The sequence below is a fragment of the Plecotus auritus genome (genome assembly GCF_963455305.1).
Source record: "Plecotus auritus genome assembly, chromosome: 15".
Classification (NCBI taxonomy): Eukaryota; Metazoa; Chordata; class Mammalia; order Chiroptera; family Vespertilionidae; genus Plecotus; species Plecotus auritus.
Genome location: NC_137781.1, coordinates 10,842,359 through 10,865,183, shown reverse-complemented (window position 1 = coordinate 10,865,183; position 22,825 = coordinate 10,842,359). Strand labels below are relative to the sequence as shown.

Genomic DNA, 22,825 nt, shown 5'->3' with positions numbered 1-22,825 from the left:
GACTGGAATGGAACCCGGGACCCTTCAGTCTGCAGGCGGACGCTCGATCCACTGAGCCAAACCGGCCAGGGAAAAATGAGTGTTTTAAACCAGAGCCCAGCCAGCGTGGCTCAGTGGTTGAGCGTTGACCTATGAACCAGGAGGTCACAGTTCAATTCCCAGTCAGGGCACATGCCCAGGGTTGCTGGCTCAATCCCCAGTGTGGGGCGTGCAGGAGGCAGCTGATCAATGATTCTCACACCGTTGATGTTTCTATCTCTCTCTTCCTTCCTCTCTGAAATCAATAAAAATATATTAAAATAGCCCGGCCGGCATGGCTCAGTGGTTGAGTGTTGACCTGTGAACCAGGAGGTCACGGTTTGATCCCCAGTCAGGGCACATGCCCAGATTGTGGGCCCGATCCCCAATGTGGGGCGTGCAGGAGGCAGCCGATCCATGATTCTCTCTCACCATTGATGTTTCTCTCTCTCTCTCTCTCCCTCTCTCTTCCTCCCTGAAATCAATAAAAATATATTAAAATAAAATAAAGGTCACCCAGAGCCCCACATTCCAAAGTGCAGGCTGGCCCGGCCCGCACGTCTCTCCTGTGTTCAGCTCAGCCGCTGCCCCGGAGATGGGACAGCAACAGAAAGAGTGGGGGTGCGTCGGGGTGGACTTCTCGCTGTGGCTCCCGCACCGGCTCTCTCGATGGACCGTGGGGGCCCCGGCCAGGGCCTGGAGCCTGTGGTTAGCAGGGGAGGGTGAGGGAGGAGGAGGGGGTGCAGCAGTTAGCGACATTAGCTGAAGCCGAGACGGCCGGCCGTACCGATCTCACACAGGTCCCCTCGGTAGCTGGGAAGGCATAAGCATGTGAAAGAGTCGATGGCGTCCACGCAGGTGGCTCCATTCACACAAGGGCTTGAGAGGCACTCATCAATGTCTGCAAGAAACCAAGGGCCACCATTAGGACGCCCGCCGGCCACGCCAGCCCTGTGGCCTCTTTCTGGGTGGCCGGCCCTGCGGCTCTCCTGAGCCCTGGGAGGGGTGGCTGGGTTTCCTGAGAACTGTTGCTGCTGCTGCTGCTGCTGCTGCCGCTGCCGCCGCCGCCACCGCCACCATCTGGAGCTGAGCCAAAGATCCAGCAAGGGGTCTCCTGGATGCACGTGGTTCTTGACTGGCAACCTGACCATGGAGCCCGATTTCCAAGCGTGTGAGCGCCGAGTACCTCCAAGATGCCTTCTCTTGAGACTCTTTCAAGAAGCCGTGGGGCCCGGCAGGCGTGGCTCAGAGGTTGAACGTCGATCTATGAACCAGGAGGTCACGGTTCAATTCCCAGTCAGGGCACATGCCTGGGTTGCGGGCTCCATCCCCAGTAGGTGGCGTGCAGGAGGCAGCCGATCCATGATTCGCTCTCATCACTGATGTTTCTCTTTCTCCCTCTCTCTTCTCTGAAATCAATAATAAAAAAAGAAGCCATGGGGTCTGACCTGGCGTTGAGCAAGGACACTGAAGGTCAAGTTCTTGAAGCGTGGCTAAGCTCTTCCTTTTCCCTCGCTTCCTCTGTAGCTGTGCGCCAGGGGAGGAAGTTGTGCGATGCTAGAGTGAATGAGAGGTCTGCGGAGTAAGGAACCACGAGAAAATGGCAGGATGGGACGTGTGGTGGGAGCCACGAACATCTGTGGGTCGCAGACACCATTCTTGTCTTTCCCAAGTAAGATTTTGGAGCATCTTCTGAAGATGAAGCTTGGGGGGCGGGGGGAGAGCCAGAAACCCAGCCCAACCTTCCCCCAGGCAATCTTGTTTGTGTTTAAGGGCTCCAGGGAGTCACAACTTCAGAGGGGCTCCCTTCTGTCCAGTGGGAGACCCGCGTTGGAAGCCGGTCGGTGAGGCACTTAGTAGGTGGCCGCCCACCAACGCCAGCACGTGGGACACAGGCAGGTCCCCATCAGCCTCTTCTTCCCAGGCCCTCTCTTCCCTTCTGTGCTTCCGGTCCAAGTTGTTCTTCCTGACCCGACTTCTTTGCAGGACTTGAATGCCGTTGGCCTCTGCCTCGAGTTTTTCTCCACTGGCCAAGGTAAGCACTGCATCTCCTCCTAAATCTGGTCTTTCTGGCTCTTTCTGAGAAGCTGGAGACCTTGGTATTTGTATTCCAGGCGCTCCTGCTGGGTCTTTCCTGGGCTGCTTCCCCTGGGAACACGTTGCAAGGAACTGGGAACCTCCTCTTCCCAGGAGATCAATGCAAATCTGCAATGAATGGGTCCCACGGGCTCATGGGGGATCCAGATAGGTGGCTCGGCCTTGGTATGTGCGTCTGTGCGCATACAACCGTCAGGATCCCCCGTGTCTGGGGGGGGCCTCGAGGTGAGCAGGGATTAGTTCTTGCCTCTCACAAGGGCAGACTACGCCTTACAGCCAGTCCTCCGATTAGAAGGCAAACGCACTTCCTTCTGGACCCTTCTCCCTGCCGCCTCGTGGGTGGCGCCTAGAGGAGGGTTGGGTCTGCGCAATGAATGGGTGGCCTGCAGGCGCCTCTGTCTTGCCACGAACTTCTTAACTTCATCTCGGGGGAGTGCACACCGCGGACTAGGCGACTAGGCACCGACAGTTCCGAGTCTGGAACTGTTCCAAGCAAAACCCAAATGCATGAGGGACCGACTGCAATCCCAGCATGCACTTGGGTTCCCAGCAGCAGCAGGAGCAGCAATAGGTCAGGCTGGTGGGCCGGCGGAAGCTGGGGGGGCGACCGCTCTCCTTTGTCCATTAGCGGCGTCATTGCGGGAGATGGGGAGCACTGGGCGAGGGGGGATTAAGCAAATGTAGGCGCTAAAGCAGTTGTACAGAGCGGGGTGGCGGGGGGGACAGGGGTGGCCTGTGGGCAGAAGAGGCAGATGTCAGCCCCGGGGCCTGTGCCCAGACCACGGAGGAGAGGGCAGGAGGGGCAGAGGCCCCGGGGAGGCCCGGCCAGGTGGCTTCCAGGTGTTCCAGTGGCTTCTATCACCCCCTCCCCCACTCCCATGTGGCCTGAGGTTTCAGGGAGCAGTTGTGTTTTGCCTTCTGTGTGCGGCCAACATCTGAGAAAGTCGGGGGGACTGCAAAACTCAAGGAACCGGTTCCAGGGCTCAGAGCCATCTTGTGCAGGGCCCTGGGCTCACACATGAGGCGGGAAGGAAGGGCGCCCGTCCCGGAGCCCAGACAGCCTGTGGGTGTCTTGCGGGGGGAGGGGGGGGGCGGGTTCAGGGAGGCTGCGAGTCAGCATCCCCGGCAGTAGGAAGAGGGCTGACGGCCCCGGGCGGGCTCTTCATGGCCACCCTGGCCCAGCATGGCCACCTCTTTCCGTGAAGGGCAGTTAGGACATTGCTCATCTTCTGGAACCATGAGAGGGAGTGGGGCCGGCCCCGCTGTGAGCGAGCGCAGAGTGGGGGACACCAGACAAGGTGGCCGTAGGGGGCACGGGGGAGGGGAACAGGAAGGGCTTTGGGCAACGGGCAGATTACATGAAGGAAGAGAGGAAAGAGAGGGACCCAAGGTCTCTCAGGAATCTTGCCGGAGCCAGGTGCTATGTCTCACACACATTATCCCCCCAACAGGCCTGTGGCAGGAACATCACTGTGCCATATTAGAGGTAAGGGAACAGATGAAGTGACCAAGTTACTCACGAAGCTGTCTGGGAAGAAAGCCTTTTTAAAAGATATGATTCGAGCCCAGCCGGTGTGGCTCAGGGGTTGAGCATCGACCTATGAACTAGGAGGCCATGGTTCGATTCCCGGTCAGGGCACATGCCTGAGTTGTGGGCTCCATCCCCAGGAGGGGGCGTGCAGGAGGCAGCCGATCCATGATTCTCTCTCATCATTGATGTTTCTCTCTCTTCTTTTTTCTTTTTTTTTTCTCTCTCTTCCTCTCTGAAATCAATTAAAAATATACATCTCTATATATAAAAGCCTAAGTGACCATTACGACCAGTCAACCAAATGACCGGTTGCTATGATGTGCACTGACCACCAGGGGGCAGATGCTCAAGGCAGGAGCTGCCCCCTGGTGGTCAGTGCACTCCCACAGACAACCTCACGCAGCTGGCCAACCTCCCATGGTCCCTCCCCCCTGGCTGGCTGGTCCTGATTGGCCCCGATCGGCCCTGATTGCCGGCCAGGCCAAGGGACCCCACCCGTGCACGAATTCGTGCACCGTGCCTCTAGTAAAAAAAGACAAGACATGATTAGAGAAAGGATGTCCTTACACAAGGTTAGTTAAGGTCCACTGTCACCTATTTCTAATTTCAGGGGTTTGGGGACGTGAGCTGTGACTTCTGATACCAGTGTCACACTTTTGCTTTAAGTGTCAGGTTGGGGAAGGGGCTGCTAAGAATGGAGAGGTGTCAAAAGATACTACGAGGGAGCTGCTGGATCACGCCTGACCTGCAGCTGTGAGTCCCGGGGCTCGGTGACAAGCTCTGGGTCATTTCCTGCAGGGCACGAAGGGGACCCAAACCTCGCTCAGACCCACGTATGTAGGGAACTTTCCTTGGAGAGGTCTGCCCACCCATGATGCGCAATAGCTCTTCCGAGTGTCCTCATAGGGACCGCGGGGCGTGACCAGCTATCCCCAATATACACCCTCATTCAGCATTTCTTTGAAGTTTCAACTTTTATCTTTAAAATTCAAGCACATGTCCAAGCTGGTTTGGCTCAGTGGATAGAGCATTGGACTGAGGACTGAAGGGTCCCAGGTTCGATTCTGGGCAAGGGCACATGCCCGGGTTGCAGGCTCCATCCCCAGTGTGAGGCGTGCAGGAGGCAGCCGATCCATGATTCTCTCTCATCATTGATGTTTCTATCTCTCTCTCTCTCTCCCTATCCTTCCTCTCTGAAATTAATAAAAACATATTTAAAAAGGAAAAAACAATTCAAGCACATTTCACATTCCGCTCCTCAAACCACCATCGGCGACACTAACTACTTCTCCGTTTAATTACTTAGCTTGACTTTTTTCTCCCAAACCGCCATGTGGAACAGATGCCCTAGAAAGACGTGGCTTCTGGCCCCAGGTAGTCTGACCAGCCTGAGCGTCAGGTGACCTCAGTGGTCCCCACCCTCTCCTGCCTGCACTCCCCGCGCCATGAGGGTCTCACCTATATCGCGGTGCTCGCCCATGTGGCCAGGGGGGCACAGGCATAGGACGTGTCCCTCCGTCTCCTGGCAGGTCCCAGGGCCACAGGGATCCTCGGCGCAGGACCTGACTCGGGCTGCAACCCCCGGGGAGAGGCTGAGCACCAAGCAGCCGGCCGCCTGGGGTGCAGCGCAGCCTCCGAGACCTCGAGGTTGGGGCACGAGGTCCCCCAAGCTCACGAGGCTGACTTGGGGTCAGCGTGTTTCTGGGGCGCCTCCTGGACACCTAGCCCTGGCACCTGGGGGCTGGGCTCTCTGACCAGGAAAGGGCCCTGGGCACACAGCGATGTGCAAGGGACCCCAAAGCAAAAGGGGGGGAAGGCTCAGCTGCTGGTGCCTGGTGCTGGGATGCTGCTGAGGTGAGACAGTCACTACAGTCCACAGGAGTCCCTTGAACTGGGGTCGGGGTGGGGACACGGGCTAGAGTCAGGACTCAGCTCAAATGACACATCATCATTCCTTAAATTGTGCTGGTTTGAACCCTGCACCAAATATATACATATTTGGGCATAAAGGCCACCAGGGGGTTCCTTCTCTCCTCCCACACTCACTCATGGGAAGGGGGCAGGAGCATAATTTCCAGCACTATTCAAGCACGTCAAAGTTGCTTAACCGAGGCCTGTGGCCCACCAGTGCGAGTTTGACATGCTCGATCCACAGTCATCATTCCCTCTCTCTGTGCCCACGGCAAGTAATCAGGTTCACACATACATGTTCTCAAGATATAACTTAATGGTAGCAATCACTAATCTTTTGTTGTTGTTCATCCTCACCTGAGGATATTTTCCCATTGGTTTTTAGAGAGAGTGGAAGGGAGAGGGAGAGACAGAGAGAAACATGGATGTGAGAGAGACACATCAATTGGTTGCCTCTGCACATGCTCCAACCAGGGCCGGAGATCAAGCCTGCAACCAAGGTACATGCCCTTGCCCAGAATTGAACCTGGGACCTTTCAGCCCGCAGGCCGACGCTCTTTCCACTGAACCAAACTGGCTAGGGCACAACCGTGCCTACTCTGATGCTCAGCGCTCGTTTTATATATAGTTACATGCTGTTTAATCTTCCCTGGTACTATTCCCGTTTCACGGGTGAAGATCAGAGAGGTTAAGAAACTTGCCTGAGGCTGCACAGCGCATCTCTGGGGGAGCGGTGCTCAGAACCTTGAATCTACATCGCCTCCTACTATGCTACCACCTGAATTACCCAAACACATCGAAAGGAATAAAAGATGCCAACCATACCTGTAGTGGTTGCCTCCGATCCTTCGGTCCCTTCTGCTGAAGTTGGGATGGAAGAAGCGTCTGTTGGGGAGATGGCTGTTTCGGCTGTTTGGGCCTCTTCTCCCGAGTGCACGGGGCTTGAGGACTCCATTTCTAGATGCGCCTCTGCAGGGCGCTGGGTCTCCTGGGTCCATTCAAACTCCGGGACGCTGGTGCCGATGACAACACCCAGCCCCGAGGTGCGACCAGACAGGTCTCCGCTGATTTCCGTCCCGTCTCCAGAAGCCACGGGAGTGGCCGGAGGCCAGCCCGAGGTCTCCGTGGCCACATCGTGGGTGGTGATCGACTCTCCACTCATTCCCGACGGGGTGGAGCCCTCCGTGGGCCCTTCCTGGAATGTGGAGGGGCTGCCGCTCACTCCCAGGCCTGAGGTTCCCTCCAGGTCAGCTACGTGGAAGGAGGTGGTGGTTTCACTCACATCAGGGGTCCCCGAAGCCACCCCGCTGGCCTCAGGAGCAGCAGACACCCCCACCCCAGCCTCAGGATAGGCCGGTGTTTCGCTGCTGGATTCTGGGACTGATGACGCTTCGACCCCTGACCCGGGGAAGCTTGGCGTGGCTCCACTGAGGTCCCCCGATGTAGAGGCTTCTCCGCTGGACTCAAAAATCTGGGGTGTGTGTGTCAAAGGGGGTCTCTGGCCGAGCTCCTGGGAAACAGTTGGTTCAGTGACACCCTCCACGAATTCAGAAGTGATTAAAGTGACGTCCGGCAGTCCCGAGGCCTCCCCGCTGGTGCTCGTGGCGGCAGAAGACTCCCCACTTACATCCGTGGTGCCGGAGAAGTCCCCACTGAAATACGGGGTGCTCGAAGGCTCGCCACTGGGCTCTACCAGCCCGGACTGCGACCCACTGAGGTCCGACAGTCCAGAATGGTCCCCGGACGTGTCCGGCGCTCCGGAATGGGCGCCGCTGAGTTCCAGAATGCCCGAAGGCCCCTCTCCTGCCTCTTGGGCCGTTGGAGGCTGGGTTACAGATTCCACCAAAGTTCTGTCTACAAGCGAGACGGTGGGGAAGCCCCGCGGGGGCCCACTGCCGTCATAGGCTCCGGAGGGCAGGCTGCTCCCCACCTCAGCTCCGGAGGCTTCCCCACTGAGCTCGGCGGCTCCGCTGGGCAGGCCGCTGAATTCCGGAGGCTGCGACGTCAACCCGCTGGTGTCAGTGGCCCCAGACGCCTGTCCGCTGACATCCACCATCCCAGAGGTGCCTGAGAGATCCGTCTCCCCAGACGGGAGGCCGCTGAGTTCCACGGACCCTAAACCTTCTTCTTCTCTAAATGGAGTTGGGGTCACCTCAACAAAAGGGCTGTCCACAAATGTAATGCCGGAAGCATCACCGCTGCCACTCGTGGAACCGGAAACCAGGTCAGGGATCCCAGAGGTGGCCCCGCTGAACCCTGGCCACCCCGATGGCTGCCCACTGAGGTCAGGGACCCTGGATGTTTCTCCCCTCGGGTCAATCATGCCAAACGGGCGGCCGCTGCCAAGATCGCCAGAAGCTTCTCCGCTGACACCTGGCTGTCCGGAGGACTGCCCACTAAGCTCGGCCATTCCAGATGTTTCCTCCAGAAGCCCCGAGGGCTGCCCACTGAGCTCAAAGAGCCCGGATGTTCCCCCACTGATGTCAGGGAATCCTGATGGCTGTCCACTGACACCAAAGAATCCAGATGTTTCCCCGCTGATTTCAGGAGATCCAGATGGCTGGCCACTGAGTTCAGCTCCCGAAGGGAACCCACTCGCTCCCCCGCTAATGTCCAACTCGCTGAAGGGCAGCCCAGATATCTCGCCAGCACCACTCACGCCGATGGTGCCCCGCCCTTCCAGCTCACCCGCAGTGGTGGCTGTGACCACTTCCACCAGCGTGGTATCCACCAGGGAGACAGTCGGGAGCCCAGACGGAAGCCCACTGGAGTCCGGTGAGCCGGAGGATGGGCCACTTCCGAGGTCCATTCCAGAATACTCACCACTAAATCCCGAGGGGAGGCCGCTTGCTTCTGGAGCTTGCCCGCTTCCAAGAGTTCCAGAAGGTATTCTGCCAAGGTCCACGTCTCCAGAAGCTGACCCGATCCAGGCTTCTTTTCCAGAAGACAACCCGCTGAGGTCCTCAGGTCCAGAACCAGAGGTCTCTAGGCCCTCTCTTCCAGAAGGAAGTCCACTGAGGTCCTCCCCTACTCCAGAAGCAGAGGTCTCCAGACCGTCTCTTCCAGATGGAAGTTCACCAAGGTCCTCTACCCCAGAGGCAGAACTTTCTGGAAGAGTCTCACCTCCAGAAGGAAGTCCACTGAGGTCCTCTACTCCAGAGGCAGAACTTTCTGGAAGAGTCTCACCTCCAGAAGGAAGTCCACTGAGGTCCTCTCCTCCAGAGGCAGAACTTTCTGGAAGAGTCTCACCTCCAGAAGGAAGTCCACCGAGGTCCTCTAGTCCAGAGGCAGAACTTTCTGGAAGAGTCTCACCTCCAGAAGGAAATCCACCCAGGTCCTCTACTCCAGAGGCAGTAGTTTCTGGAAGAGTCTCACCTCCAGAAGGAAATCCACCCAGGTCCTCTCCTCCAGAGGCAGTAGTTTCTGGAAGAGTTTCACCTCCAGAAGGAAGTCCACCCAGGTCCTCTACTCCAGAGGCAGAACTTTCTGGAAGAGTCTCAGCTCCAGAAGGAAGTCCACCCAGGTCCTCTACTCCAGAGGCAGAACTTTCTGGAAGAGTCTCAGCTCCAGAAGGACGTCCACCCAGGTCTTCTACTCCAGAGGCAGTAGTTTCTGGAAGAGTCTCACCTCCAGAAGGAAATCCACCCAGGTCCTCTCCTCCAGAGGCAGTAGTTTCTGGAAGAGTTTCACCTCCAGAAGGAAGTCCACCCAGGTCCTCTACTCCAGAGGCAGAACTTTCTGGAAGAGTCTCAGCTCCAGAAGGAAGTCCACCCAGGTCCTCTACTCCAGAGGCAGAACTTTCTGGAAGAGTCTCAGCTCCAGAAGGACGTCCACCCAGGTCTACTCCAGAGGTAGACGTCTCTAGATGACTCTCACCTCCACTAGGAAGTCCACTGAGGTCCTCTACTCCAGAGGCAGAACTTTCTGGAAGAGTCTCACCTCCAGAAGGACGTCCACCCAGGTCTACTCCAGAGGTAGATGTCTCTAGATGACTCTCACCTCCACTAGGAAGTCCACTGAGGTCCTCTACTCCAGAGGCAGAACTTTCTGGATGAGTCTCACCTCCAGAAGGAAGTCCACCCAGGTCCTCTACTCCGGAGGCAGAGCCTTCCAGGCCCTCACCCCCAGAAGGCAGCCCACCAACTTGAGAAGTGTTGGACCATGTAATTCCATCTTCATCCCCCGAGGCCAGTCCACTTCCCACGGGCAGGCCTGAGCCCGCTGCTGAGGTGACACCACTGGAGTCAAGGTCTTCCGAGGGCTGCCCACTGGCGCCCGGGTGTCCTGAAGCTTCTCCACTGGCTGAGAAGTCACCACTGACTTCCGGTTCCCCGGATGCCTCCCCGGAGCTCGGCAGCTCCATCCCACTGGGCACTGGGGGTGACGGTGTGAACAGCGGCTCCTGGGAGGGGACTGGCTCCTCTGAGGGGGATGGCGTCTCCGAGGGGGATGGCTCCTCTGAGGGGGATGGCTCTTCTGAGGGGGATGGTTCCTCTGAGGCCAACGGTACTTCTGTGGCAGAAGGGCCTTCTGTGCTCTCCTCTGTGGCTATGCTAGTGGGAGGCCATGTAGGAGGGACCCCTGGAGGACGAGAGGAAGAAAGACAAGGTGGGGATTTAGTAACTCTGCCCATTTGAAGCTCATGTAGAGATGCCCAGTTCCATTCCCTTCTCAGTAAAACTTTTCTTTGTCCTGGCTTGTTTGGCTCAGCAGGTAGAGCGTTGGTCTGTGGACTGAAGGGGGTTCGGTTCCAGTCAAGGGCACATGCCTGAGTTACGGGCTTGATCCCCAGTGTGGGGCATGCAGGAGGCAGCCGATCCATGATTGTCTCTCATCATTGATATTTCCATCTCTCTCTCCCTCTCCCTTCTTCTCTGAAATCAATAAAAATATTAAAAAAAATTTTTTTTCTTTCAAGAGCTCAGACATGTGTTCAGACATTTTCTAATGGAACCTTGCACAGTATCTCTGGAAAGAAAGGAGAAAGGGAGGGAAAGAGGGAGACCAAGAAACTCCCCAGCACCCTCAGGCTGTGCTTTGTGAGATTTTAGGGGGTGCCATCCACACAACCCACTGGGTACGGGGGCCTGGCTCTCACGGAGGGCAATCAAGGTCACCCTTCATGTACTTGCACATCATCATCTCATCGTATCTAAACACGTGGTTCTCAAAGTGTGGTCCCTGGACTAGAAGCACCAGCGGCACGGGACAGCTTGATAGAAAAGCAAATTCTCAGACCCCACCCTAGCCCCACCGAATCAGACTTGGGCGCGGGCCCAGCATGCCCACAAGGCTGCTGCTCGATTGAGTGTGAGAATCATTCATCTGAACCCAGCCCTCCACACCGACCTGGCAGCGGCAAGGTGCCCGCTGGGGTGTAGGCTCGTTCCCACTCCGTGTGGTTCTCTGGCTCCATGGTGAAATCTGGGACGGCAGTGGTCTCCTCCCCCGAGGGAACAGCAGCCACGCCAGGTCCCACTTGGGGAGTGATCCAGTCCTCCACATCTGAGGGTGGTGTGGGTGTGCCACCCCGATCTTCTCCGGGAGAGGGCGCAGCCGAGACACCTAGACGAGATGTGGTGGTGAGGGTTCCTTTTTACCAGGCTTCTCCCCCCCCCCCCCCCCCCCGCCACCGCTGGCCCTTCTTGAGGGCAACTAGGGGAGTCTGAGGCGAGCCAGGCCTGTGCCAGAGCCTTTCTGGGCCTCAACCCCCACCTCCACCCAGCAATCCAGAGAGATCACTTTAAAAAAAAAAAAAAAAAAAAAATATATATATATATATATATATATATATATATATATATATATTTTTTTTTTCTATTAACTTCAGAGAGGAAAGGAGAGGGAGAGAGAGAGAGAAACATCAATGATGAGAGAATCATTGATTGGCTGCCTCCTGCACGATCCCTGCCTGGGAACTGAACCGTGACCTCCTGGTTCATAGGTCAATGTTCAACCACTGAGCCCCTGTAGCCGGGCAAGAGAGATCACTTTTGACCTCATCAATTAATAAGAGCTGTTTTGCAACAATTACACTATCAATATGCACATACCACTGACACTTTATTTTAGGGTGGTATGGGGTATCTCTCCTACAGAATTTATTATACACTAGAGGCCTGGTGCAAGAATTCATGTAATGGTGGGGTTCAGCGGGCCGCCCTGATTGGGGCCCATTGGGCTGGGCTAGCTGCGGGGAGGGGCCGTGGGAGGTTGGTGGGCTGGCCCCACCCCCGATTGGGGTGGGGGGGCCAATAAGGGACGGGGCTGGCCAGGGGGAGGGGCACTGGGCAGTTGGTGGTCTGGCCCCGCCCCCTGGTCATACTCTGGTTGAATTCCTGGTTGAGGGGACAATTTGCATATTACCTTTTTATTATATAGGATGCCAGGCATGGTTTAAAGGTGTTATGTACTCTAGAGCATTTTATCCCATAATCACCATATGGGATAGATACTATATGTCACTTCCCGATGAGGAAACTAAGACACAGAATTAAGTGACTTGCCCAGAGTCAGTGGCTTTTAAGTGGCAGATCTCTGAACCAACCACACATCTGGCAGCGTGCCCTCAGCAGCATGGGCCAATTAAAAGCATGAACTGCTGCCCGGCTGGCATGGCTCAGTGGTTGAGTGCTGATCTATGAACCAGGGGGTCACGGTTCGATTCCCAGTCAGGGCACATGCCCGGGTTGTGGGCTCGATTCCCAGTGTGGAGTGTGCAGGGGGAAGCCAATCCATGATTCCCTCTCATCGTTGATGTTTCTAGCTCTCTCTCCCTCTCCCTTCCACTCTGAAATCAATGAAAACATATTAAAAAACCCACATAAGTTGTTGATGTTTAGTCAATAGAATAATTTGTCTAAACTCATCATAAAAATACTTTCAAGCAGGAGAGAATTTGATTTGTGTAAAAATCATTTATAATTGCAAAGCTACTATTTATTGAGCATTTACTATGTCCCAGGCACTCAGTCAAGTGTTTTCTGTGCACGACCTCAGTTAATCCTCAGCTACATCATGATTTTATAGATGAAGAAGAGGATCTGAGAGGTTAAGTGACTTGCCCAGGGTCACACAACTACTAAGCAGCAGAGCCATAATGAAAATTCAGGTCTGCTTGAATTCAGAGCCCGGGTTCTTACTTCTACTTGTCTCCGGGAAACCTTAGAACAAGCACGTCCAACTCTCGGCCCGCGGGCCGCATGCAGCCGACGACAAGTATTTTTGTGGCCCGGCCAATATAATGGTATGTAAGAAACATTTTAATAAAAATTTTGTAACTTAATTTTTACAATATCCTGTTATACATAATTATTAACAACGAACTACAACGTTCGCTAATGACTGATCACTATCATCGTGTTTCATTCATTTCCCTGACGCGCCTTACGCGCAGGTGCACCATTTCTCTCCACTAACACCAGCAGCGAATATTTTAGCTGCCGATGGGCACATCATTAGTCTTGGACTGACTTGTTTGGTGTGCGCAACAGGAAATATTTTGCTTTCAGAGAACAAGAAAAATAGGTTTATTTGCGTTATGCTTATTCATTTGTGCCATTATTCAGTGTCTGGTAAGTTAATGTTAAAAAAATACTAATTTTTATTAAAATGTTCTACTATTTTATATTAACGATGACTCATTTATTTCAGCCCTTTGCATTCAGCACGTCTCTATCGAAATAAACATACGTTTCTATGAAAATGAAAGCTTTTGTTATTTTGCAGCCACATACACTTACACCTTGTTTATTGGGCCCGTGGTAGCCTGTGAGTTTGACATGCTTGCCTTAGAAGAATGCATCTGCCTGGGGGGTCAAACCCTAAAGTCATGCTAGCTCCAGAGCTGCCCCTCCCCCAGACAGACTGATGTTTTCTTTCTTGTTTTGATGGACAGGGAGAGTGGACAGGGGCCAGGAGGGCTCAGCCCCAGGGAGTCACCCCTCAGGCAGAAGTGGGGGCTGGAGGAGAGGTGAGGACACCTACCTCGGAAGCAGAAGGCGTGGTGCCGGGACAGGGGGTCCAGGAGGCCTGTCTGGTTGGGGTAGAGGTAGACGGTCCTCACGCCTGGCTTGTCCCCGCCACAGGCCGGCCGAGGGGTGACGATTGGGTAGCGGAGGCTGCTGTCGGCAAGCCAGCCGGCGTAGCACTTGTCCAGGCCGAGGCTCCAGGCGGCGTAGAGCTGGCCAGTGGAGGCCAGCGTGGCGTTTTGGGATTCACAGAACTCCAGGGCTTCCTGGAAGGTGAACTGCTCCGGGCGTGTGACGAAGAACACCTCCCCTGGGGGCAGAGGCAGGCGACAGGGGTGACCCTTCACGCCCACAGCCAGGGCGGCCCCTGCTCACCCACGGACAGGGCTCCCTCTGCCCACTCCCGCCCCCCAGCAGGGGTGGAACACCTGCCATGGCAGGCACCAGTTAAACACCCTGTCCCGTCCAAATTTTTGACCACTCCCCCCTTAGATCTCCCGGGACACTGGGAAATAGGGTGACCACTGGGGTGTCTGTCCTAGGAGTTGGGACTTTCAGGGCTGAAACCGGCAACGTTGCAGCCAAACTGGGAAGGGTTGGTCACTTACATTCCCTGCTGGCCTCCTTCCTAGCTTATTTATTTACTAGAGAATTCGTGCACTGGTGGGGTCCCGCGGCCTGGACTGCGGGGATCGGGCCGAAACTGGCAGTCCGACATCCCGGAGTGCGAGAGGGCACTCTGCAAGTTGCTGTTGCTTGGAAGCTCCTGCGTTGAGTGTCTGCCCCCTGGTGGTCAGTGTGCGTCACAGCTACCGGCTGTCGCTCAGGCTTTTATATATATACTAGAGGTCTGGTGCATGAATTCGTGCACAGGTGGGGTCCCTAGACCTGGCTGACCGTCGCCAGGCCCAGCACGGAAGGAACAGATGGCTGACACCAACGTAGGCACCTTGCCACCACACAGTTCCCCGCCTCCTCCCCTCTTCCTTCCCTCACTGCCATGCTGCCACTGTGGCAGGTGGGCGGCGGGCTGATTGGGGCCTGCCGGCAGGGTGGAGGGACCATGGGAGGTTGGCCAGTCGTGGGAGGTTGGCTGTGGGAGTGCTCCTGTGTTGAGCGTCTGCCTCCTGGTGGTCAGTGCATGTCATAGCGACTGGTCGACTGGTTGTTCCGTCTTAAGGGTTGCTTAGGCTTTTATATATATATAGATTTTTTGTTAATCCTCACCCGAGGATATGTTCCCCCACTGACTTTTAGAGAGAGTGGAAGGGAGGGAGAGAGACACACAGAGAGAAACATTGATGTGAGAGAGACACATCGATTGGTTGCCTCCTGCATGGGGGCCAGGGATTGAGCCTGCAACCAACGTACATGCCCTTGACCGGAATTGAACCTAGGACCCTTCAGTCCACGGGTCGATGCTCTATCCACTGAGCCAAACTGGCTAGGGCATTGGCTCCTTTTTAACTTCTCCAGTCAGGTACTGCCTTTCCCCGCTCAGAGAGGAGTCTCTGGGGCACCCTCACACTCCGCTGTGGACTTGTCAGTGAGCTCTGTGAACACCTGGGATCTGTATGCACTCTGCCCCACGAACTCATGGAGCATGGCAGTCGGCTCCTGTAACCACTGCTGGGGGTTGGACCCCAGTACCCACAGCTGTTCCTGGGGGCCGTGTCTGATGTGAGGGACGGATGTTCACTTTTACTAAATACCTACTATGCCACTTTTCATAACGTGTCTCATTTAATACTCCAGAGAGCCTCCGATACAAGCATAAGTCAGCCCTGTTTCACAGATGAGGAAACTTAGGCCTAGAAAGGTTAAAAAATTTCCTCAGATCCTGGGACCAGTGAGTGGCAATGCTGAAGTCTTTCCAGAACACCAGCATTTTCAAAACTGGGTTCAGTGGAACAGCAATTGGGTGATTTTAATTGAAATTAAAATAAATGAGAGAAAACAGAAGTAAAGGATCGGTAGTTAAATAAGCTTGGGCAATGTTTGTTTAAGCAGAGTTAAGGAGTTTTGTTTTGTTTTTGAATATGTTTTTATTGATTTCGGAGAGGAAGGGGGAGAGAGAGATAGAAACATCAATGATGAGAGAGAATCATTGATCGGCTGCCTCTTACACGCCCCCTACTGGGGATGAGTCCACAATCTGGGCATGTGCCCTTGACTGGAATCGAACCCGGGACCCTTCAGTCCACGCAGGCTGATGCTCTATTCACTGAGCCAAACCTGCTAGGGCTTTTTTTTTTCCTTCTTAACACTGCAGGACTTCTCAGAGCCTTTGATTTGTTCATGGGCATTGGGGCTCTCCAGGAGGCAGATGGTAGGTAGATATTTAAAAAAATGGACTTATTTATCCACAGACAAATGTGGGGGTGGGCGGGTGATGGATTTCACCCTCCTTTTTGGTGTCTCCCCAACAGCCCCCTGCCCATCTGAGGCCCAAAATGGGAGAATGAGGCCTGTACCTTCGAGCTTGTCCACGTAGCAGTACACATCATAGGTTTCTGACGGTGGGCGCACACCGTAGGTCCGGACCCCCGGGCTGCTGTCCTTGTCGCCCACGCACGGGGTCCTTGGGCTCACAATGGGGTATCTGCAAAGGAGGGTGGGAGGGGCAGATGAGGGCCTGATCCGGGTTGGGGGATGCTGGGTGAGGCTGGCTGGGGACTCGGGCAGGGAGGGTCTTTGGTTTTTGGAGGGATTCAAACCATAAAGAAGCCCCTTATACTAGGCGCAAGGTTTGGGGACCTCTGGGGGATTCCCGGCTTCAGAAGGGAGCCCACTGCATGGAATAGCATTGGGTCAAGCTGGAAGGGACTGGGGGGCTTGAGGATGGGGGAAATGACCTAGGACTTAAAAAAATACATATTTTTACTGATTTCAGAGAGGAAGGGAAAGGGAGAGAGACATGGAAACATCAATGATGAGAGTGAATCACTGATGGGCTGCCTCCTGCACGCCCCCTACTGGGGATCGAGCCCGCAACCCGGGCATGTGCCCTTGACCAGAATCGAACCCAGGACCCTTCAGTCCCCAGGCTGCTGCTGACCTAGGTCTTAATGCCACCCTCTCTGAATATGCTTCGATTCTGGGGGGAGCAATTAAGGGAGCAGGCAGGAGTCCCTGACTCGTTACTTAACCTGCCGTGTAGCAGGTGCTCTCTCTGCCCTGGGTGGAGGGCCAGGCTCTGGCCCCCCTAGCCTGACCTCTCCAGGTTGGGTAGGGGCTGGGAGGGGAGCCCGGCCAGGCCTTCACCTCACGGTCTGGTCCTGCAGCCAGCCGGCGTCACACTGCTCGTAGCCTGCTTCGTAGGCGGCCTGGAGCTGCTCGGGCGAGGCAATGACCGCCCCGGTGCGCAGGCAGGCCTGCCGTGCCTCCTCGAAGGTCAGTGAGTAGCGGGCAGAGCCGGGGCGGTAGTGGAACACGACCCCTGGGTGGGGAGGACAGGGAGAGAAGGAGAGACAGAGCAGGCTCAGGGCATAGGCCGGGTGCCACAACGCCGGTGCCCACGGTCCCCGGTTCTCAAGGCTTTGTGGGTGTGGAGGGAGCCCTGGCTTCTTGAGGAATGGCCTCCCTTCACCCCCTCCTTCCGATCCTATCCCCAGGCCATGTGGACAGTGAAATTCAAATTCTATTTTATTTTTATTTAAAAAAATATTTTTATTGATTTCAGAGAGGAAAGGAGAGCGAGAGAGAAGCATCAATGATGAGAGAAAATCATTGATCGGCTGCCTCCTGCACGCCCCCTCCTGGGGATTGAGCCCACAACCCGGGCATGTGCCCTTGACTGGAATTGAACCCGGGACCCTTCAGTCCACAGGCTGATGCTCTACCCACTGAGCCAATCGGGCTAGGGCTGGCCTATTTCTTTTCTTTTTTTTTAAAAAATATATTTTATTGATATTTTACAGAGAGGAAGGGAGAGGGATAGAGAGCTAGAAACATCAATGAGAGAGAAACATCCATCAGCTGCCTCCTGCACACCTCCCACTGGGGATGAGCCCGCAACCAAGGTACATGCCCTTGACCGGAATCGAACCCGGGACCCTTCAGTCCGCAGGCCGATGCTCTATCCACTGAGCCAAACCGGCTAGGGCTGGCCTATTTCTTTATCTGACAAATAAGAAGGACTGAATCAAAGAAGAGAGGCGTGTCCCAGGTCCCATTGAAGGTCGACACCCCCAGGCCAAGTTCTTTCCACCCGGCCCCCCTCCCGCCCCTTGAGGAGTGGGCACTTACCCCCTGGCAATCGTGGCTGCCCGGGGACCTGGGCTTCACCTGGGGCTGCCGTCACCTGCACGACCAGATCCTCGCTGGTGAAGGGGCCCAGGCCAGGCGTGGACGCCCCGGGAAAGGCCCAGGGCCTGGAGGCCTCTCCAGTCCCGTTCTCAGCCTCAGGGAAGGCGGTGGCCTCTATGTCGGGGGCCAAGGTGAGGGGCTCCTCGGGCTCCAGGGCCGTGGGGGAGCCGCCGAAGATGGGCTTCACCGTGAGGATCACGTTGCCCCGGGCTTCGCCCTCCGTGATGTTCCGGGGCAAGGGCAGCTCCACGTCGGGCCAGGTCACCGTCTGCACGGTGATGTCCTCTTCGCCACCCACCCCGAAGAAGTTCTCTGGGATATCTATAAAGTCTTCACCTGGGGCACAGGACAGAGGCAAGCGTTAGCCGCTCATCCTGGGGCTGAGAGAGGTGGGAGGTGAGCGTTGGCACCACCTCCTTCTCCGCTAGGGAGGGAAAGCACCCACTGTGTGCATGGCACCTGGCTGAGCCCATTCTGGGGTCCCTGTCTATGTGACTACTCATGACTAGAGGCCCAGTGCACGAATTTGTGCACGGGTAGGGTCCCTCAGCCTGGCTGGCGATTGGGGCCGTCTCGCCCAGTCCCGATCGGGGCCGATGGGGGCCAGTCGGCCGGGGAGGGATGTGGGAGGTTGGCTGCCAGCCGGGGAGGGACCTCAGGAGGGCTCCAGGGTGTGTCTGGCCCTCTCACCCAGTCCCGAATGGCCAGACCCCAGCAACAAGCTAATCTACCAGTCGGAGCATCTGCCCCCTGGTGGTCAGTGCACATCATAGCAACTGGTCGAGCGGTTGACCGAATGGTTAGACACTTAGCATATTATGCTTTTATTATATAGTATAGGAGACCACACAGTTTCCAGATTGCAAAAGAATGCAAAGCTGTCTTAGCACAAGATATTAACCAATCATCTCACAGCTCCAGTATCTCTTCCGGGTCAATGCCAGCCGCCTGCTCACTTATTGGCTGAGCATCTTATGGACCAGCCAATGGGGACAATGTAAAACGCTGTAAAGGGAAACTGGGAAATCTTGTGGAAGATGCAGGAGCTCGTGAAACGGATAAAACACGAGAGAACTACTGCTTCTGGCAGAAATGAGCCAGTTAATCATTCATGAAGAGACCATCCATGAGGGTGCGGTGACTTTGAAAAGGGTGGTTAGGATATGGAAAGGTCCAGAGAGGCTTTGGGGGAAACCCTAATCACTTTTGCAAAAATAATGCTTTGCATGGAAGATTGGGCTGTGGAGGGCAACATGAAGTGAGCTATGTCACTGTTGCCATAAAACTGAGGCAACTCTGTATCATTCATTTTTTTTGTCCCTCCAAGAATTAGCATTTAATAGTAATTATTACCTAGATTATGTACAATATAAGATAAAAATTTTTTTGTCTAAATTTTCAAAATACAGTCCTTGCCAAAACTCTCCCCCACTCTTTTTTTTTGACATGATCCATTTATTTTTCCCCTTTTTATTGAATTTATTGGGGTGATCCTGGATCCCCCCACTCTTTTCAGTAACACTTTGGCCCTCCTTTTAAGTGAACCCATTGCAAAGGCAGATAACAGTGCCCCCCTGTGGGCACATGGTCTCAATGTCAGGCCCCACCACCTTCCATGTGGGGCCACCATCTCCCCATTAGACGGATGAGGAAACTGAGGCTCAAGGCCTTGGCTTTCCCACGATTGAACAGTAGCAGGTGGCAGAGCTGAGATTCAAACCTGGGGAAACGCGGAATCTAAAACTCATGTTTTTAACTCGTCCCGGGCTCATGAGACAGGCCGGATATCCCGCAGCCTCGAGCCACTGTACCTTAGCTGTCCTGGGAACCTGTGGAAATGGGTGCCGCTAAAACATGAGGTTCAGATGCCCAACGACCCCTTGAAGGGGTAAAAACCAACCCCCCATTCCCAGATCTCTTCCTCTGGGCCCTGACCCCCCTTCCCGGCCACCAGCCCCCGCCGCACCTGTGTAGCAGATGGCGTCGTAGCGGGATGAGGGGTCGGGGTAGCCTGTCTGGTTGGCATGCAGGTACACGGTCCTCACGCCCAGGAGGTTGCCCCCGCAGTTGGGCCGGGCCTTGGAGATGGGGTAGCGCACGCTGCGGTCGGCCAGCCAGCCGGCGCTGCACATGTCCATGCCGCCCTGCCAGGCCAGGTACAGCTGGCCCGTGGTGGCCAGCCGGGCGCCCAGCCGTCGGCACTCGTTGGCAGCCTCCTGGAAGGTGAACTTCTCTGGAGACGTCGAATAGAAGACCTCGCCTGTGAAGGACACGGCGGCAGGGTGAGGACCGCCCTCCCGCCCCCGGCCCGTGGCCCCAGGGAGGTCCGCATGGTGCCTCCAGAGCATGCTTTAAAAAAAAACCACACATTTTTTATTGATTCAGAGAGGAAGGGAGAGGCAGAGAGAGATAGAAACATCAGTGATGAGAGAATCATGGATCGGTTGCCTCCTGCACGCCCCACACTGGGGATCGAGCCTGCAACCCAGGCATGTGCCCTGACCGGGAATCGAACCGTGACCTCCTGGTTCATAGGTCGATGCTCAACCACTGGGCCATGTTGGCTGGGCTCCAGTGCATTCTAACTTGGGACAGTGGTGGCTGGTCAGAGCAGCAAGGAGCGTGGCTGGGAGGCGAAGTCCTAGGTGAGGGATCAGCGACAACCACTCTTTGGCTCGGTGGTGGCAGGAGCCTGGGGTCACCGAGGGCTGGAGTCCCCATTCTTCCCTCCCCCTTCCTCTATCCCCCATGGCAGAGGGGGTCAAGTGGGTGGTGCCCTGGGTGAGATCCTGAGTGTCAGCAGGGTGAAAGGGACAGGAAGGGGGCCCCTGGGAAGGGGGCAGGTGGCCTCACCCTCCATCTCCTCCGCGAAGCAGTACACGTCATAGGTCTCATTGGTGTCGCGGATGCCATAGGTTCTCACGCCGGGAAACTCGTCCTTGTCCCCGTAGCAGCCTTCCCGAGGAATGTGGATGGGGTACCTGCCAGGAACCCAAGGTGGGGTGTTTCACTAGGGGACAGAGGGGACTGGGCCCTTGCAGGCTCCGCCCGTGAGGGAGGGAGTGGTGACTCATTGATGTGTTTGCCCGTGTCCGCCTGGATGTGTGGACTATTTGTTTTTATAGGTTTTGTGTCCGCTTTGCTGAACTACGTATTTTCATAGCGATTGGTGATTAAATTCATCCCCGTTACTGAATATTTATGGACACCAAACACGTTCTACCAGGGGCCTGCAAACCTTTCCTGTAAGAGGCCAGAGAGCAAATATTTTAAATTAAAAAAAGTTTTTATTCCGTTTAATTTTATTATTTAAAAAATATATTTTTATTGATTTCAGAGAGGAAGGGAGAGGGAGAGATAGAAACATCAATGATGAGAAAGAATCATGGATTGGCTGCCTCCTGCATGTCCCACACTGGGGATCGAGCCTGTAACCCGGGCACGTGCCCTGACTGGAATCACCCAGGACCCTTCAGTCCGCAGGCTGATGCTCTAGCCACTGAACCAAAGCAGCTAGGGCAAAAAAATATTTTGATTGATTTTAGAGAGAGAGGAAGGGAGGGGGATAGAAATATCGACTGGTTGCCTCCTGCACGCCCCCTCCTGGGGATCAAGCCAGCAACCTGGGCATGTGTCCTGACCAGCAATCGAGCCGGTGACCTCTTGGTTCATGGGTCAGTGCTCCACACTGAGCCACACCGGCCGGGCCAAATACACTGAGTGGCCAGATGATGATGATCTCTGAATGCATAATAATCTGGCCACTCAGTATATATATATATATATTAGAGGCCCGGTGCATGAATTCGTGCATGGGTGGGGTCCGGCCAGCCTGGCCAGAGGGAGGGGACATGGGCAGTTGGCCGGCCTGCCTGCTTGTCGAACTCTTGGTCGAGGGGACAATTTGCATATTAGCCTTTTATTCTATAGGATATACACTGAGTGGCCAGATTATTATGCGTTCAGAGACCATAATAATCTGGCCACTCGGTGTAGTTTAAGTTCTGGAGGGACGATGATGCGCATGTCATTTGCTTGGAGAGAATACTCTTATAGGGCAAAGCGGCTCGCAGCCACTCCCTCTATGCAGGACACAATAACGAAGACCTGGGATTGATCCTCGGCTGCTTGCTGTAGACCTGGCCAAGGCACCCCACCCTCGGATGGCCATGGTGTTGCACTGGCGCCAGCTCGGGGCTGGTCACTGTTCCAGCCCATTGTCCACCCCACTCGGCTGGGGGTTCACCTGACAGTCTGGTCGGCCAGCCAGCCGGCGTCGCATTGGTGGAAGCCGTCCTCGTAGGCGGCCTGCAGCTGCTCGGGCGTGGCGATGATGGCGCTGTTCTGCAGGCAGGCCCGCTGGGCCCTGTCGAAGTCCAGGGTGTAGCGTGTGGAGATGGCTCTGTAGTGGAACACGATGCCTGCGAGACAGATGGGGGCCGGAGAGCAGGTCAGGCACAGCTTCCCCGAACCGAAGCCCTCACGGAATGACGGCCGTGGTCCAAGAGGCCTCACAGTTAGCGGGTCCAGCCTCTAGCTGATGCGTGACTCCCCTTTCCACATGTGGTCTTTCTGCCTCTGCTGGGACTCCTCCTGTCATGGGGAACTCACTACCTTGCACTTATGAATACCTACGATAATTCTGATCATCAGAAAGTTCTTTGTTTTACATTTTATTTTATTTATTAAAGGTATTTTTTAAATTTAACTTTCATTTCTGTGGGAAAATAGTTTTTTTTTCTTTCAACTCCCATAACAAAATACAGAGCTATCAGATACCCCTTGAAAAACATGTATAATATACATATATTTCCATAGCATTATATCATACTAGAGGCTCGATGCACGAAGATTCGTGCAAGAATGGGCCTTCCTTGCCCTGGCAGCCGGCACCGCCTTCGATCTAGTCGGAGACGCCTTTTTGCTCCAGCCCGGAGCCGCCTTTCCACCTTCCCACGCTACCCAGAGGCCTGGAGTGGCTGGGGCCTGC

The 22,825-nt window shown here is 55.2% G+C and overlaps 1 protein-coding gene across 2 annotated transcripts in view; it reads right to left on the bottom strand.

Moving 5' to 3' along the window:
- ACAN (aggrecan) overlaps positions 1-22,825 on the bottom strand; it is a 61,362-nt gene that overhangs the window by 8,832 nt on the left and 29,705 nt on the right. The window contains exons 4-13 of one of the 2 annotated variants that reach the window (XM_080651835.1): positions 22,082-22,256; positions 20,689-20,816; positions 19,802-20,095; positions 17,776-18,171; positions 16,792-16,966; positions 16,002-16,129; positions 13,544-13,837; positions 10,907-11,122; positions 6,383-10,138; positions 806-919 (exon numbers count right to left, since the gene is read on the bottom strand). In XM_080651835.1, the coding sequence (XP_080507961.1) occupies positions 806-919; positions 6,383-10,138; positions 10,907-11,122; positions 13,544-13,837; positions 16,002-16,129; positions 16,792-16,966; positions 17,776-18,171; positions 19,802-20,095; positions 20,689-20,816; positions 22,082-22,256 (5,676 nt within the window). The remainder of the gene's footprint in view (positions 1-805; positions 920-6,382; positions 10,139-10,906; positions 11,123-13,543; positions 13,838-16,001; positions 16,130-16,791; positions 16,967-17,775; positions 18,172-19,801; positions 20,096-20,688; positions 20,817-22,081; positions 22,257-22,825) is intronic. The other variant, XM_080651836.1, reaches the window with a different exon arrangement.